General features: G+C 37.3%; 2 protein-coding genes across 5 annotated transcripts in view; one reads left to right on the top strand and one right to left on the bottom strand.

Moving 5' to 3' along the window:
- MTBP (MDM2 binding protein) overlaps window positions 1-5,042 on the bottom strand; it is a 29,504-nt gene extending 24,462 nt beyond the window's left edge. For all 3 annotated transcript variants that reach the window (XM_051778466.1, XM_051778465.1, XM_051778467.1), the window contains exons 1-6: window positions 4,906-5,042; window positions 4,195-4,275; window positions 3,078-3,151; window positions 2,813-2,958; window positions 2,255-2,313; window positions 674-818 (exon numbers count right to left, since the gene is read on the bottom strand). In XM_051778466.1, coding sequence (XP_051634426.1) covers window positions 674-818; window positions 2,255-2,313; window positions 2,813-2,958; window positions 3,078-3,151; window positions 4,195-4,275; window positions 4,906-4,969 — 569 coding nt within the window. In that variant the 5' untranslated portion in view covers window positions 4,970-5,042. The remainder of the gene's footprint in view (window positions 1-673; window positions 819-2,254; window positions 2,314-2,812; window positions 2,959-3,077; window positions 3,152-4,194; window positions 4,276-4,905) is intronic.
- Window positions 5,031-17,123, top strand: part of MRPL13 (mitochondrial ribosomal protein L13) — a 30,460-nt gene continuing 18,367 nt past the window's right edge. For both annotated transcript variants that reach the window (XM_051778518.1, XM_051778519.1), the window contains exons 1-4: window positions 5,031-5,149; window positions 5,651-5,774; window positions 8,531-8,624; window positions 10,194-10,254. In XM_051778518.1, the coding sequence (XP_051634478.1) occupies window positions 5,123-5,149; window positions 5,651-5,774; window positions 8,531-8,624; window positions 10,194-10,254 (306 nt within the window). In that variant the 5' untranslated portion in view covers window positions 5,031-5,122. The remainder of the gene's footprint in view (window positions 5,150-5,650; window positions 5,775-8,530; window positions 8,625-10,193; window positions 10,255-17,123) is intronic.

Raw genomic sequence — 17,123 nt, 5'->3', positions numbered from 1 at the left:
TCAGTATCCACACAATCATTCACTGTGTGGGGGAAAAAAACCCCAAACTACTGTGATTTATCATGGCCTTTTTATGTCAATTGGAGGAGGGCAGTAAGGAAACTACTGGACTGAATTTCAACTTGAATTAATAGCCTCAGTGACTCTTCAGAACAATAAATTCTTCAGAAGCATATAGGAAGTAATTGAGCATTTATACTCCTTTTTCAGAAGGGACAAATCAGACACTATTCTTCCTCCCTGAAATGTAATACCAAAGATAATTAAAGTAATGTAAAATTTTAAGTCAAATCAGCAGAGGTATGGATTCATTTAAAAAAAAACCTGGAAAACTAAAATCAATATACAAGTTATTATGTAGCATAGTACAACAACTTGAAAACACTGTATGCACACTAAAGACAATAGGGAAGAGAAAAAATTTAACCTTTTCCTCCTAGAGAAAACAAGAAGTTCAGAGGACTTGCTTTTTTGCCTGCCTCTCTGGTTAGGGCATGTATTTACAACAAATCAGCATGAGTAATTCCTGCCCTCATACAGTAATAGACTAATCTATATATTTTCAAAGTAAATACGTAAAATATTCAAGATGCTGTTTTGATTTAAAACCACTGACCTATGCTAACACAAAACAGGAGTGACCTTGTTTACAGCCCTGAAACAAATGCCATACCCTTTTGCATCATTTGCTGCAATAGTGATCTGTGCAGAGTGCCATTCTCTCAGGTGTTTCAGGGCACCAATAGCAGGTAAGCAGTCTTTCAACTTGGGTCCATCTCGTTCAACAACCTGCAGTATTACATCAACCATCGCTCTGCCTATAAAAACAGTTATATATGACTCAAAGTACCATGATTCAGGAAATTATTCAATCATTTAAAGATAGAAAAGTTCTGATTATCACTGATTGCATTAAAACGGGCTAAAATATCAGCTTCAAGTAACTTCAGTGAGATCTAAAACACTTTCCATGCATTTTTAGCTCATCACTTGCTGCTCCTCTTAAATGAACACAAAACATTTTGCCATTCCCTCAGTGACAGTGGTTCTATACCTTTCTCCTCTCTCACTCAGCACTGACAGATGAGAGTTGTCTCCCATACAACTATGCTACTTCATTTCCCTTCTTTTAACACTCTAATCTCTAGATTTAATAATCTAGATTTAATCTCTAGATATACTTTCTCATAGCACTGAGAGGCCACACATCGAATCCTGTGTCCAACTCTGTCCTTCCTCAGTTCAGGAAGGACATTCAGGTGCTGGAGCAAATCCAGAGATGGGCAATGAAGCTGCTGAAGGGTCTGCAGCACAAGTCCTACAAGGAGCAGCTGAGGGAGCTGGGGTTCTTTAGCCTGGAGGAGGCTCAGGGGAGACATTCTCACTGTCTGGTGAGACAACCTCCTTTCAGGTGGTTGTAGCCAGGAGGTGCTTGGACTCTTCTCCCAGGCAATTAGTGATAGGACAAGAGGACATAGTCTTAAGCTGCACCAGGGGAGGTTTAAGTTGGACATTGGGAAGAATTTCTTCACAGAAAAGGTGATTAGATATTGAAATGGACTGTCCAGGGAGGTGGTGAAGTCACCATTCCTGGAGGTGCTTAAGGAAAGACTGGACGTGGCTCTTAGTGCCATGGTTTAGTTGACAAGGTGTTTGGTCAAAGGTTGGACTCGATGATCCTAGAGGTCTTTTCCAACCTTAATGATTCTATGATTGTCGTTCTTCCTACATTCCTTTGCTATCCCAAATCAACCACTGCAACATTACGTAACCCTAACCTGCAAGGTGATACTTATCTCCAGTTTGTAAAATCTAAATCAATAGTTCTGATATATTTTCCTTCTCAGCTTCTTGACTCCCACCCACAAGCAGTCAGCTGGCAACTTAGATGTAAGCTTGATGTCAACATCTTCCTTTATTTTCATAAAAAACTTCCTGTTGAGTTTTGTGGTGCTTACTACTATTACGACTTCGACGTCATGTTAGGTGGAAAAATTAATTATATCAATATCCACCTTAAGCTCTACTGACATACAGCCTTCCAAAGAAACAAGCAAACTAGTCCATAAGTTGATTTGCAATGCCAACCATGCTCAGTTCTTTAACTACCTGCAAGAGCTGCATTAAGGTAATTCAGCTAACAAACTAATATCCTCTGAATTTTTTAATTTGACTATGATTTTACCACACGAGTTTTTAGAGTAATAACTAAGAAGATAACCTCCAATGAGATTGCTTTTTAAAGAGAGATTACCTGGGGCAGGCAGTTTATCAGCTAACTGATGCAGACTTTCAGCAGCTTCATCATAGATACTGAAAATGAAGAGCAACATGGTTAGAAACAAAATATAAACAAAATCATTTAGAAACCAAAAGGTACAACTAACAAGGACTACCTGATGTAAGTATCTCACATCTTTAAAACTCTGCACAAACATATACCTAGGCAATGAGAAATACTTATCTCCTCTTTTACTGAGGCAGAAGTAAGCCTAATGACATCAAAATAATCTGCAGTAAAACTGGAAGTAGGATTCAAGATGGATTAGCAAGTAATTTTTTTCTGTATATACAAATGTCAGCTGTTAGGAAACTGTTCAGTTACCCTATAAAAATCATCTGTAACTAAAAAAATTAAAGCTATGTTAAACAAAATAGAATTATTTTCAGTAGTAGTAAGGGATTACTAGTTAGCATAGTTAACTGTTGCTTTGGTAGTTACTTTCACTTGTTAAATTTTCTTGATTCCCTTGGGTTATTACTGTTAAATGTCAGATCACTACACTTGCAATTAAAATATTAATATGCATACTCAGTCAGAGACAGTGACTCCCGACTGTTATTGTCATCTTCCTCCAAGTTTTGTATGGCTCCCAGGTATTCATCAATGCTTGTTTGGAGAGAGTCTTCAGTTTTCTGTGTGTCAACATTTACCTCCTCCCAATCAGAACTGCAATACTAACCAAACAAAAAGACGTTATTAAGCAAAAAGAATTTTGAACATCAGAGTTTTAACTTGCTCTACAGATAGGCAGACAGTTAGGGAACTTATATTCTGAAAAAAAAGTGTATCTTACCTGATAATAACCACATATAACATGACTTGCAAAATACCATTTCTTTGCACCTGGAATACCAGCCACTGAACATGCTGCAAAGAGATACAGCAATTATTTAAAATAATAGATCCACTACAATCTATTCTTCCTATTATAATGAACATCTCTGTTGAAAGATTCTCTATAAGTCATTTAATGTGCCACAATGACTTGAGTTCTACTTCCCTTTGGCATTGTAATTAAGTTCTAAACATATTACGATGTAGATAAGTGTTTCAGCAAGTGTCTTAACTATCACTGACCTTCTGACTTTTAATAAGAAAGAAAAACTTTTACCTCTTCTCTCTTCTGGGTAATAATGCTTTCTATTTGCAGGATCTGTATCATACCTGAACTAAATCACACCTTTCATAAATATGGTTCAGAGAGTTCACAAAATGAGATATTCTCAACATTTCTATGCAATAAAAGCACAGAAGTTGAAAACAGCTCAGTGTTCCCATCTCCATGAATTTTAAGAGCTTATAATGGTTTCCCCACACGAATCCCAATAATACGACAACTGTGACAAGCTTTTAACAGCTCAACAATAGATATCCAAAACAAGTAAAGAACTAAGAAAGCATTTATTAAACAAAACAGAACAAAACCTGCAAGGTGATATTTATCACTTATCACATCTGGCCCATCAAAGTACTAAAGCAGATCTTAAGAAATCTACTTTAAGATTATAAAATGACTTAATAAATACTCATGGATTAAGATTCCGAATTGTTACCCAACAGACAAATATTGCTTCCACTGAAAAAATTAGATTATAGGAGCAATGAAAATATCATGCTTCCCACCGACTTGAGAAACAAGCCCTTTTCTACTTTTCCTTGTTCAACTGGAATGAAATTTGTCAACTTTTCAAAACCTTTCCCTTTAATTTCTCATGTCCAGTCTATCTAATCTCCTAATACCTTAGTTGCTGAATTGTCATCAATTCTCCACAGAAAAAGGAACAGCAGGAGCAGTCCCACACCACTGTATTTGGATTTACTTTCATTTCTGACTTGTTTCCCCTCGATCATAAGCTGTGCCTAGGTCAATCCCCGGTAATGCTCACCTTACTGTCCATTGCTATATTTACCTGGGAATGCGCTCACATCTGTGTTTATAGATGTGTTACAGCTTTCTTTCAGGAACTGATACATATCTGCAGCAGTTCCAGCTGGAAAAAAAAAAAAGTTTTTTCTTTTAAATTACTGAATTATGGAAGTTAAATCTTACTTTCCTGGAAATACAGCATAAAGTTTGGTGTAATATTAGAAGTTATGTCTGATTATTTTTTTTAAAGAGAACCATCAACTGCAGATTTACAGGAGTTTTAAAAAGGCAAATTTTGCAAAATTCTCATTAAAGTCCTGCTCATGAATCGCACGACGGAGTTACATGGCAGCGTCGAAGTTTCTGCAGGTTAAAGTCACCAAGAAACCAACGCGGGGTTTAAGCAAGCAGGATACAGGAGGAGTGTAGGAGGCGGGATCCGGAGGGGGTTCAAGGAAGCAGGATCCAGGATGGGTTTAAGGGGACAGGACCTAGAAGGGTTCAAGGAGACAGGATCCAGGAGCAGTTTAAGAGGCAGGATCCAGGGGGCATTCAGGAAGGCAGAATCCAGGAGGGGTTCAAGGAGGCAGAATCCAGGAGGGGTTCAAGGAGGCAGGATCCAGGAGGGGTTCAAGGAGGCAGGATCCAGGAGGGGTTCAAGGAGGCAGGATCCAGGAGGGGTTCAAGGAGGCAGGATCCAGGAGGGTCCGCCCGGCCGGGCCCCGCGGCCCCGGCCCCGACCCCGCGGCCGTACCTGGTCCGGGCCCGCCCGCGGCCCTGCGCTCCCCCCAGCTCAGGAGCAGCACGTAGCGGTCCATGGCCGGGCGGGGACCGGGGCAGGAGCAGGGCCGGGGCCGGGGCCGCTCCGAAGGTCCCGCGCTGCCGCCCGGGCGCCGCCCCTCGCAGGGCAGCGCTTCCGCTTCCCGCGGGCGCGGCGGCCCCGGCGCTCCCGGCCCTCGGCGCGGGGCGAGATGGCGAGTTACACCAAGGCCGCCCAGGTGAGCCGGGGCTTTCGGAACCCGGGGCCGTGAGGGAGCGGGTCAGCAGGCCCCAGTGTCGGTGCTGAGGGTTCCCCTGGCAGGAGCCGCCGTGTGCGGCACGTCCGAGGGACAGAGATCCCCGCAGCGGCCGGGGCTGTGCGCGGCCCGGGAGCTGCCTGGGGGAGCTGTGCCCTTCACCGGGCGGGACGGGGACGTTGGGCATTAAATATCCTGCAGCGATGTTGCAGTTCGAATAGCGATAATGGGTGCTTCCAGCAGGAGATCTGCATTTTTGAAACAAAATCCTCAGGGCCTGTAGCCTTTCAGTGGTGTTACGCATGTACATCGTTCTGTATCGTGGTGCGCCGTCCCTTTAAAGGTTATTTTAAGGGGATGTCGATGGGAATTAATTTCTTCCAGTATTTTTGAGTGTAAAAGAAGCGTTGATTTAATTAAAGAAGCTGGGTTGTGATATCGTGAGCTTTTACTGTTTTAAGTACTGCCTCTCTTTTTCTTCAGCAATGGGCCACTTTTGGCAGAGCCTGGTACCTCCTGGATGCGAAGATGCAGCCCCCAGGAAAATTAGCAGCTGCGACTGTAATGAGACTTGAAGGCAAACATAAACCTATTTATCATGCACTAAGTGAGTGTTGCAGTGGTTGGAAGCAAATTTGCTCTTTCACTTGTATGATTATTCCAATTTCAGTTTTAAAATCAAGCCTGATATAAAAGATTACATTTTTCCTTTGCTTGTAAATTATAAATTAATTAGTTTTCTTTCTCATCTTTTTTCATCATACCCCTCTACAACTTTATGTTGTTTCTTTACCAATGCATATCAAGCATGTTATGAATTTATAGTTTAAGTAGCTGAATTACAGTGGGTTGTGCTTTCATTATTTTAAAAACATCAAAATATGTTTCACTGCATTGATTTCAGATGTAGAGATTTAATTCACAGTGCACATAATGAAACATTGATGCAATTCTTGGTTAGATTTTCTGAATGCTACCTTTCAGTATGCACACAGCACCACAGTCTTGGAGTGCTTCTTCATTCTGAATAAGGTACAGAAAAGTTCTGTCTTCATTAAGTAGTGGGCACAATCTGAAACACAGAAGGTTCCCCCTGAACATCAGGAAACATATTTGTGAGAATGACTGGAAGTGGTTGTCCAGGAGGTTGTGGAGTCTCCATCCTTGGAGATTTTAAAAAAATGCCCTGCTTTTAGCAGGGCGATCTGATGACATGACCTTCAGAGGCCCCTTCCTGTCTTAGACGTCCTGTGATGATCAGGCTGGAACCTTTCAACAATGACTATGGGAGACATAATCATTGTTGAAAGATACTTTCTTGTTTAAATAAAACAATCATGTTACTTTTCTACAAGTTAGAAGATTCAGCAGTAACAATGTATCTGTGCTATTGTTCATTACTTGTAGTACCGTAGTGCCTGTCTCACAGGAATAAGTGTTTTATAAATAGTAAAAGGTTGATCCCTCATACTGCTGGTCCAGTGTTTCCTTTAACACCCATGCAGATTTTTCAAGAGACATTACTGAAACATAAAGGAAACCTTGAAGTTTGTTCATGCATGTGAAATGTACATACTAAAATTATACTTGAACTGTTTCATAATAGAAGGTAGGATTTGTAGTTGTCTAAAAATGTTTTAAATACCAGAGTTCTGCTGTTGCAAATTTTGTGGTATCCACAAGATGTCACTGGAGACTTAAGGCTGTCTGAAAAACAAAGCAGATGCTGAGAGGAAGGTTTTGATTTTTCTCTGGGAAAGATCTTTGACACTTCTATGTCCATGAAGTTATAAAGTCCTGGAAAGTCATTTCAAGGGTAACTGTATTTGGTTTGAAGTATTCTATAAATCAGTACTAAATTCGCATTACACACGAGATTGACATTGAGAGGTAACTACTACTGAGACATTTGATATTCCCTATGAGAGCAAAGTATGCAAAAATTCGTGGTTGATGTACTTAACACTTTTTTTTTTAATGAACTAACAAATCTTTTAGTGTCTTTGAAATAAAAATTCCTTAGACAGAATAACATTGTAGGGATGTTTTTGTTGTTTTGTTTTTAATTTGGTATCCAGATTGTTAATTTGGTGTTCATGCAAGTGGAAAACCGTTGACAGAAATTTCTTTAGATGAGCTTATTCTGTCATCTTCCCAACAAAAAAAACCAAAAAATGCCCGTTCCCTGATATTTATGTAGACACACAGTATTTTTAGAGCTGGACTGTCAGTGAAGATGTTTAAATTGCATTAAAAGAACACAAGATTAAAAAATTGTAAAAAAACTTAAATAAGATGTGAAACTTGCATTGATTAATTATGTGCTGCTATAAAAAAATACATGCTCAATTTAAGCCCTGCTTTGTACAGCTGCTTTGTTATCTACTCAAAAATGTTTTAATCAAGTGAGTCTCTTCAAATATTTGTGTTCTAATATGGTGATGGAAGTGAGAGTGACCTCTGGACAAATAGTTTTCCAGCTGATTGAATGTGTGGTTATGGGTTATATAGCTGTTCAAGATCATTATTTCTGAAATGAAAAACTACTCTTTTCTCATATTTCTGTGATATTTTTGAGATAGTTTGGGGTTTATTAGCACTTTATTAGTATAGAAGATCTAGTAAAATAACTCTTTCAGGCAGGGTGATAGATTATAGACTTTGCACTTAAAAAACTTTTGATGTTAAAGTTGCTGATATATAAGTCTAAACATGTGTATGTGCTGTAACATTCACTTCTGTTTGATTGATGAAAATGTGGGAGTTTTCCCAACAGAGCTATTGGAGGATTTTTTAGGGCTTTTCTCCCTCCTCCCTCCCCCTGCTCCCAACACTAAATTTTTTTTTCTTTTATATATTTAGACCTAAAGTGTAATTATTTAATAGAATTATTTTACTTACCCAAAATGTTCAGTCCTTCAGTAAACATAGGTACTGTTTTTATGAAATAAAATAAATATTTTGCATCATTTGGAACTAACCTTTTTTTTCCCTGTCTTTTTTTTTTTTAAATATAGGTGCATATGCAGCATAATGTGTTGAGTAGAATAATACGCTTGCCTGTAAGCCACATTTCCAGATCTTAGCTAAATAATTGCAATGATTTAATTATGTATTCTGGTGGTATTTTACTTCTCGCCTGCCTTCTAACCTGACAGTACTAAAAAATATTGTAATTAAGGTTGGTATTTAGTTGCTGATTTGGATAGTGTGACTCAAAAAGCTCAGATCTTTAAATTTCAGCTTTATGAAATGTGTGTTTATGTGCTACTACATATGTATCACACACATAATAGTTGTTATTTTGGTTGATTTCCCCTATGGTTGTCTTTAATATTTTCCACTTATTTCTAAACCTTGTAGATGACTGTGGAGATCATGTTGTCATAATAAATACCAGACATATTGCCTTCTCTGGTAACAAGTGGGAGCAGAAAGTATATTCTTCACACACTGGGTAAGATTTATAGTATATAATCAAATGAGCTTGTGATAAATTCAATGTCATATTTTCTTGATAATGAAAGTCTTTTTATAGCATATTGGTTCAAAAGGGAATTCCTACTTATGGTTTTGGGGGGTTTTTGGTTTAGATTGCATGTATTACAATGTTTAAAATGATGCAAACCTTTTTCTTCCTTTTTTTCCTTTTCTTTCCTTTTTTTATCCACAGTGTATTGTTGTTAGGGACATCATCTAACTCAAAAGTAGTTAGAACAACTGAATAAGTAAACAGATTTGGTGAACCAGGTTGTGTCTTGTATGAACCTCTGGACACAATGATCTGGACTATTCTGTTTAGTGTGTAATAAGATATTTCTATTGACACTACATATTTATTTTATATATAAATACAAATAAAATTAATTAGATGATGAAAAAATTGGAAAAACTAGTAAAAAATGAAATGCTCTCAAGATGTACTGATATACACTACATTATTGCATACAGTAGTGTACAATATATTATTCTGGCAGACATAACTTGTTTACAGATGGGAGCACAATAATCAATTACAGACAGTGTGGCAGTGATCCCATCAGTGCTCCTATTTTATACAATGATACTACTATAAATAATAATCTCTAAGTGTCAAAATGTATCCATTTGGGAGATGTATAAATCGTGTTGAAAAAGCTAATTTTGCTGGTGCTAATGTTGCAATCCTGAAATTTCTTTGCTGAATTGCTGAGAAATTCTTGTTCAGAGTTGATGGAAATAAATGTGTGATTTTTTTTCTCCACTCCCCCTATGACTTCTTAAAATTTTCAGTAAAACTGATGTGTAAGTTGAAGCACTTGCCTAAGAATTGTACAGTTAAAACTAATACTTAATTCCATGTACCCTTGGGAAGGCCTTACTGATGCTGGGCTTATTTTCATTTCACTTAGGCTGATACCTAATAATGTAGTTAAATCAAAATGAAACCCAGCTTTACCTGACTTCTATGTAATTTCTTACTTCACTCTATCATTCATTTAAAGCTTATGTATAAATCTGAATTAGTGCAGTTTCAACATATCCCATAGACTTTAGACAAATGGATCCATTGCAATAAAAGTAAAATTTTACAACTGTAGATATGCCAAGTCTTGCTAAGGTTTATTTAAAATAGTAAGAAATAATAAATACTACTCAGTATGGATGTCTTGTATGTCATCCACAGACTAGTTTTGAGTCTTGATCGTCAGGAAATATTTCCAGGTTTTGCATATCTTACTCCCATTGTACTCTGTAGCTGTTGTGGTATATTTAATAAGCAGTTTTAAAGGTATATCCATCTGCTTGTGAAGCACAGGCTTTTTAATACTCAAGTGAATAAGAAATTACAAATGGTGTCAAACTTGGATAGTTGACAGGATAGAATCTTTCAAATAAAATACAGGTTTTGGCCTCATGAGAACAACTTCCTTTTTTGAGGGCTTCTAATACCATTACACTGTTGTTCAAGATGTAGTGATACCTGTGTTAGTTGTTGTGCTTGAGCATGTAGAATTCAGCTTGTATGTTTGTTCTGTTTTTCTAGTTATCCTGGTGGTTTCAAACAAGTGACAGCAACTCAGCTCCACTTGAAGGATCCAACCGCTGTAAGTTTCCCCTTCTTCCCTTCCATTTGTGAAGCTGGTTTTTTTTCAGTTAATTAGTTCCCCTAAACAAATGGGATCAATTACCTGCATCTCTAAAGCTGAATTACAGACATTTGGCTAATCATTCTTAAAAGCTTGACTTGTGATACCATTTTTGTAAGCAACATGTTTTCGGGGTTAGATTGTAATTTGTATTTTCGTTGTTCTTCCGTGGAGTCCAAAGGAGCAAATCAAGCTTGTTTGCTTCACTAATTTTCCACTTATTCACTTGCTTTTAGTTTCTCATAAGTGAACTGCCTCAAATTTGACTTAGCTAAGCTTCAGCTTAACGACTCTATTGCTTTTTTAAGACCCAGCAAGAATAATGCTAGTCTTAAAAATCTTAGAAAGTGCACCTGTGTCTTTCTCCCAGTAAAATTCAGCTGTAGGTTTTGTTAATTGATGCTGTTTTTTAAAATCTGTTTTGCAATGCTGTGCATTCATGGTCTGTGAAAGAACTGGAAATGGTGATTACATTGAATGTAAACCTCTTTACTAACTGTCTGTGTTAGACTGTTATAAATCCTGAACATCAGTGTTCATATGTTTGTACTGATTAAAAAATTGAGGAAGATATGAACAATTTGGTACATTGACTTACACAGTTATGAAATTATGTTTACTAAGGTGTTGAATGGTCGGCATTGGAGTATTGAATAAGTACTAACGTTTCAGAACATGATTTGAGGCCCACAGAGATTAATAGGTACTTATGTTTAATTTTGACTTTGAAATGCTTTCATTTGAGTCACCTTATATATAAAATATAAAAGTGCTTCTTCCTTTTCCTAGAGAAATTTTATCTGCAAAATTCTTGGGTTTTGTCAGTTACTTATTATCAGTGATTTAGAAGTCCTGGATTGTCCCAAGACTGCCTTATTCAAGATGTTGAGCAAGTAATCAATAAAAAAAGTAATCCATATGAACTTGCCTGTTTTTTTTTTTTCTGCTATTGCAGTTTCTGTATCCTACAGTTCAATATTATGTTCTGTACAGAATTTTTTTAAAAACAACTTAAGTGCTTTTGTGAACAACCTCTAAGATAGTTGTAATTCCTTTGGGAACTGCTGGTAGTTCCATGTCTAAAATGGATTCTTCAACCCATTTCATTTGAGCTTCAGGCAGATGCTGTGCACTGGGAGGCAGTGTAACACAACTTGTTTGTTAGGGCATGAGAACTGGATGTTCTATAAATTACCTTCTGGCATTCATTCTGAAATACCTCTTTTCTTGCCAAACTCATAGATGAATTTCTCTGCAAACAGAGGAGGATTAGATGCATTGCCAAAAACTAAGGCATGTTGGACAGAGGCTCAGCAAATGGTGATGTGGCTCAAGACTTGGTCTAATTTAATGAGAGACGCTATTTTTTTAACAGAATTGTGGAGATTCCTCAGCAATTAACTCTATCATTCTATTTAAGATGAAGCGTTCAGATGTCCCTCTCATAAAGATATCTCAGATGTGTTTTTGTCATAATTAGTAGCAGTGAATGGTAATTTGGCAAGATATGCTCTGTATGTGTAGCTGTTGTATTTATTTACTACTTGAATTGTTTTGGCGTGAAATACATTGGGATATGACAATGATGGAAATTGTGATGGTGTTTTACTGACAGGTTTTATTTTTGGAAGCAGCTTTTAAAACCTGAAAAAGTAGTACTGTAAAGAGAACAATGCTTAGCCTAAGTAAGATATGTATCTTGAAATCATGATACTAGTTAATGTGGAGGTTTCGATAAATCACTGTATTTCACTTCTTTTCTCTTTTAATCATTTTAATCATGTTAAATTCAATTCCTGGGAAGCCAGTGGAATTAGACAGGTTGTAGGAAGCAGACTGTATCTTCCTGTGGCATCAAAGTCTTCATTCTGTAAAGTGTTACAGGCTACTGCATTTTCTCTGCCCTTGGACTTAATGACTCCTTATCTCATCCTGGTAGTGCTTCATTAGATGAGTCAACACTGGTTTTGGAAATAGTGCTCTTAGAGAAATTAAGGCAGTAAATTAATGGAGGAGACTACTTCCAAGGAAAAGGATGTTGTAATCTTGCTACATAGAGATTTTGCAATGGATATGACTTATTTTCACTTTATATGAGACTCGAAGAGTGTGTGTTTATAGTAGGACTGCAGTACTGCTTAGCATTGTCTTTACTTACATATATCTGAATTCAAACATACAAATCCCCAAGATAAATATTTTTCTATTATAGTTTTGTTTCTAGTATACAGAGAGACTGTTTTTAGGAAAACCTGGTTCACAGCTAATAAAAAGATTATAATGAGTAATTTGATGCAAAATGCTATAGTTTATGCTTTCGTGGGGGGCTGAAAAGTCATAAGTATAATTGTCAGAATTTAGACAAGGTTACTGTAGTGTCATCCTTGATCATTTCTAGTTCCTTCATAAGATACCAACACACGATGATGAAATGATATTCTCACTTAATGGAAGTTGACCTCATTGTATCTATCCTACTAACTTTGAAATTTTGTATTCCTTGCAGGTGGTAGGTATTGTTTCAGAAGGATTTGTGCAGAATTTGAATGTACATGTGCCTTTTTTCATAGGGTCATTGGATGGTTCAAGTGGAAGGGAGTCTCAGGAAATCTCTAGTCCAATCTCCCACTCAAAGTAATGTTGGCTGTTATGTCACATAACGCTGCTGGAGATTCATCCAGACACGTCTTGAAAGCCTTCCATGGCAACCATTTGTAGTTTTTCCTTTGTTGAAAAGAATAAAAAACCCAATCTGTCCAATCATAAATGTTTAATCTCAAATGTATAATTTTGTCTCTGAGATTGACAAAATATTACTTTTTTTCCCACTGCTAAGTATCTTTTATGTTAATATGGGGCAGGGAATACAAAAAGAGGTCTGCATAGTTCATGTTTTGTATAGAGCTTAAAGTTCCGTGTTCATTGTGCCAAGGTTTTCAGCACTTCAGAAAAATTTGGTTTCATGGAAGGGAAAAAATGACAAAAAAGATACGGAAGTACACAGTCTAACATATTTTTACCTTTAATACCTGTGAATTAAATTGGGTGGCACGAGGAGGGGAGTATCTGTGAATCTGTTTAAAATTTCTAGTATTTTCAGTTGTGTGCTCTTCTGGATAGCTGTGATCTGTTGGAGTGTGCTGGGCTACTTTAGGAAGTGCTTACTAAAAAAAAAAAAGCTTCTTCATGTTTCAGCCTTTTATTTGTCTGACTTAGTTTTAGTGTAAATTCTTGGACCATTCATATGCAAGAGTATTAAATATGTTCTTTAGGTGCAACATAACTATTGTTGTAGTTTGAAATAGCCACTCTGTTCTTCAGTTAATATAGTACTAATATTCTGTATGGTAGGAATAATCCCTTAGAAGATTATTAGGCAGCATTAATTTCCATTGGAGGTTGCTAAGAAAAATCTGATTGAAAGGTATGGTGCATTTTCTTTGCCAAGAGTCTTTTGAAAATAAAGGAAACGTATAAACCCTTTGATGTGAGATGCAGCTGTTTGGAATTCATAGAAGTTTGGGGTTTTCTTGTTTGTTTTTGATAAAACCTGCAGAAGTTTTGTTTAGCTGGAAAACCACTGATAGGCATGGGACCAGCACTTGCAAAATTAGGCTACTAAGTACTTGATACAGAAAGACTAAAAGATGTACTTCTAAATCTCAGATTTGAGAGGGAACAAAAATTACTTGAAAAAGCTTTCTGGGAAAATATTACAGCTCTTCATTAAAATGCCTGCAAAATATGTTTACAGATCTAATCTGTAGAACCAGATAGTAATCCTGTCAGGACAAAGTTTTCAAGCAATTGTTATTCTGTTTCTAATTCGAAAGGTAAGCAAAACTTGGATTGATTTTTTTTTTTTTTTTTTTTGGCTGCATCAGAAACTCACCTCAAAAAAAAAAAAGAAAAGAAATTACCTTTGGCTAAGAACAAGTGCTCAGTGAGAGGACTGACCTTTGCAGTATTCAGAGGTTGTATCACCTTTGACAGAGAAATAAGAGGCAATAATTGTTCAGAATGAATGTTACCTGATAGGGAAGATTATTAAGTGAAGCAGAGTAGCTCAGTGGAAATGTGCTGGGAGGGAGCCTCCGGGGGTGTCAGGGTTCTGGTTTGTTCAGCTGCTGGCACTGATTGGAAGGGGCTTAAAATGTTCTAATTCTCCTTTTGAATGCCCTTTAGCAACTGCTTGCACGTATAGACTTGCTATTGTATCTGCATAATAATGGTCTTTTGAAGAGAAGCTCAGACAGAAAACACAGTTAAATCTTGCTGTTGGTATTTGAGAACGTATTTTCTTTGCATCAGTAAGGGATACTCGATACAATAATACATACATGCTACAAGCCAGTTACTGAAACACTAGATGTAATAGGGTTTTCTTTTATTACTGTGGAATAATGTTTTTTAATTAAGTAGAGCAAAACTTCAAAGTCTGACTTAGCACGCACACAGAAGTTAGTTTGGCATGGGGAAGAGAATATTGTTATGGAACATGTTATCTTGAAACCTCTAGGTGATCTGAATTAGTCTTAGAGCTGACTTGGTCTTTTGGTTCATAATACACAAAAATAAATACTTCTATTAAAAAGATCTTAATCTGTTCCTTATTTGAATATGCAAGGCAAGTTAGTATATTAATTTAAAGAAAACATTCAACTTCTATGTTTTTAAGTGCTGAACAGTAGTGGAAAGCCAAATGGCATACAATGGAAGTTTAATTTGTCTGTGACCAAATGATTCTTATGGCAGCATTGAGTACATTCACTGTTGCTGTACTACTTGTACAACTGTCAGAGCTAGAAAGATGAAGTTCTTTATATGTTTTTATAACATGTGGTGAAAAGAACAATATTGTATACAGAACAGAAAACCATGAACTGATAGAAGGAAGATGTAGTATCAAAGTGTACCTCTGAGAAACTGGTGTATCTCCTGAAATTCTTCTAGGGTTTTTTTGGTGTGCCTTGTAATTAAAAACTTTGTTTTCTCTGGAGCACTGTGTCCTTCCCATGTTCTAGAATTGCTTCCTGTTGATTACTGGACTTAATTCAGCTATTATGGTAGACTTTCTCCTGGAAATTCAGCCAGTTATTTTGTGCTTCTAAGTACCAGGAGTGGTATTGCTCTGTTGATTTTCATCTTTAAAGTATGTTTTATCTGGCAAAGAATCTTTCTCAGAACTTGTTCTCCGTTAGACGTAGTCTGCGAGTTGCACGTAAGCCAAAGCTTGTCACAAAAATTGAAATGTTTAAGGCCCACGGTGTTTCAAATAAATACATTTTAATTTATTTGTACTCATAAAATGTAGTAACATGCAATAAGGGATTGAAAGGGCAAGAGTTTTAATAGAACAGCCTTCAGATTTCTCTCCTACTTAGCCCTTTAAACTGGAAACTAAAAGCATAGTATCGTGTAACTTATTAAGAGCATGTCTATGCCGTGAGTATATTAATTAGCAAACTTGGGGAAAAGGATATTGCAATATTCAAGATGACAGATGTAATTAAAGCCAATAGGAATTTTGTAATTCAAAAGAAACTGGGGCAAACAGCATTCCAGTAGTACAAAAATCTCCAAATATTAATGCTGTAGTGTCTGTATACATCTGATGGTGGATGTCTTTACCTGATGGAGAAAGTTTCATGGTCTTTAGGAGTGAGTATTTATGAGGACATGGAATTTTACACATTACTAGTACTAAAGATAGAGGACGGGGGGAGGAGGCAGTAGGAATCCATACACAACTGAATAAACTGTTAAACTGTGCTAGTTAGTTTTAAACTGAGATCAAGGTTGCCTTGAACCTGTGGGTAGGTAGACCTCTTCACCAGTCTGAAATCCCACAGAAATCACTGGGTTTTATAGCTTTCATGTAAAATTAAACTCTAGTTACTTTAATAGTTCAAAGTAAGCATAATCACATAGAAAACAATAATATTTGTCTTTTATTAGAAGTATATTACAGGCATATAGAAAGATCTGTTGTTATTGTTAATTCCTGAAAGAAACAACACATTCTGATGTGTGTTTTCAGGGAGCATTGAGTCTGGGTTTGGGTTTTGCATGGGTTCAGTAGCAGACTTTTTCTTGCAATTCCATACTTTTTTATCTTTTTTATTTAGGGTTGGTGTATTTTTAATAAAATTTGAGCATGTTCACGTAACATGAGAGCCCTTGCTTACCTAACACCCTGTAAGTATTGCTGGTTTTATCTGCCTTTTCTGCTACACAACCTTACTCTAGGTGCAAAAGCAGTTTGTGCAACCTCAGTTAGGCCTGTGCTTTACTGGCTTCTTTGTCTTGTCATCACACCAGTTAGAGTGAGGGTGTAGGCAGAATTTTGGGCAAGGACTTGGATGTAAACTTTGTCTTTCCAGGAGCTGGGTTTGAATTTGTTTTGGCTCATAGAAGAGTCTTTGAGGCAGAAGTTACTGTGAAGGAAGCTAGTCGTTTTCCAGCACTGCTTTCTGTCCTGGCTCCCTGTATGGTCTTCTGTTCCACAGCTGGACTAATGACCTTGCAGTAAATCACAGTCCTGGGTTGCATCAAAAGCAGCGTGGCCATCAGGGTGAAGGAGGTCATTCTCCCCCTCTGCTCTGCCCTTGTGAGACCCTGCCTGGGGTACTGTGTCCAGCTCGGGGCCCCCAGCACAGGCAAGACATGGACCTGTTGGAGCAGGTCCAGAGGAGGACCACAGAGATGATAAGAGGGATGTAACACCTCTCCTATGAGGAAAGGCTGAGAGAGTTGGAGTTCTTCAGCCTAGAGAAGGGCGGACTCTGGGGAGACCTTATTTTGACATTTCAGTGTATAAACAGCAC

Source organism: Manacus candei, unplaced genomic scaffold (assembly GCF_025592945.1).
Source record: "Manacus candei isolate 608988 ecotype Guabito, Panama unplaced genomic scaffold, ASM2559294v1 h1tg000013l, whole genome shotgun sequence".
NCBI classification, from domain to species: Eukaryota; Metazoa; Chordata; class Aves; order Passeriformes; family Pipridae; genus Manacus; species Manacus candei.
The sequence above is the reverse complement of the archived record's forward strand: the minus strand, read 5'-3'. Positions and strand labels throughout refer to the sequence as shown.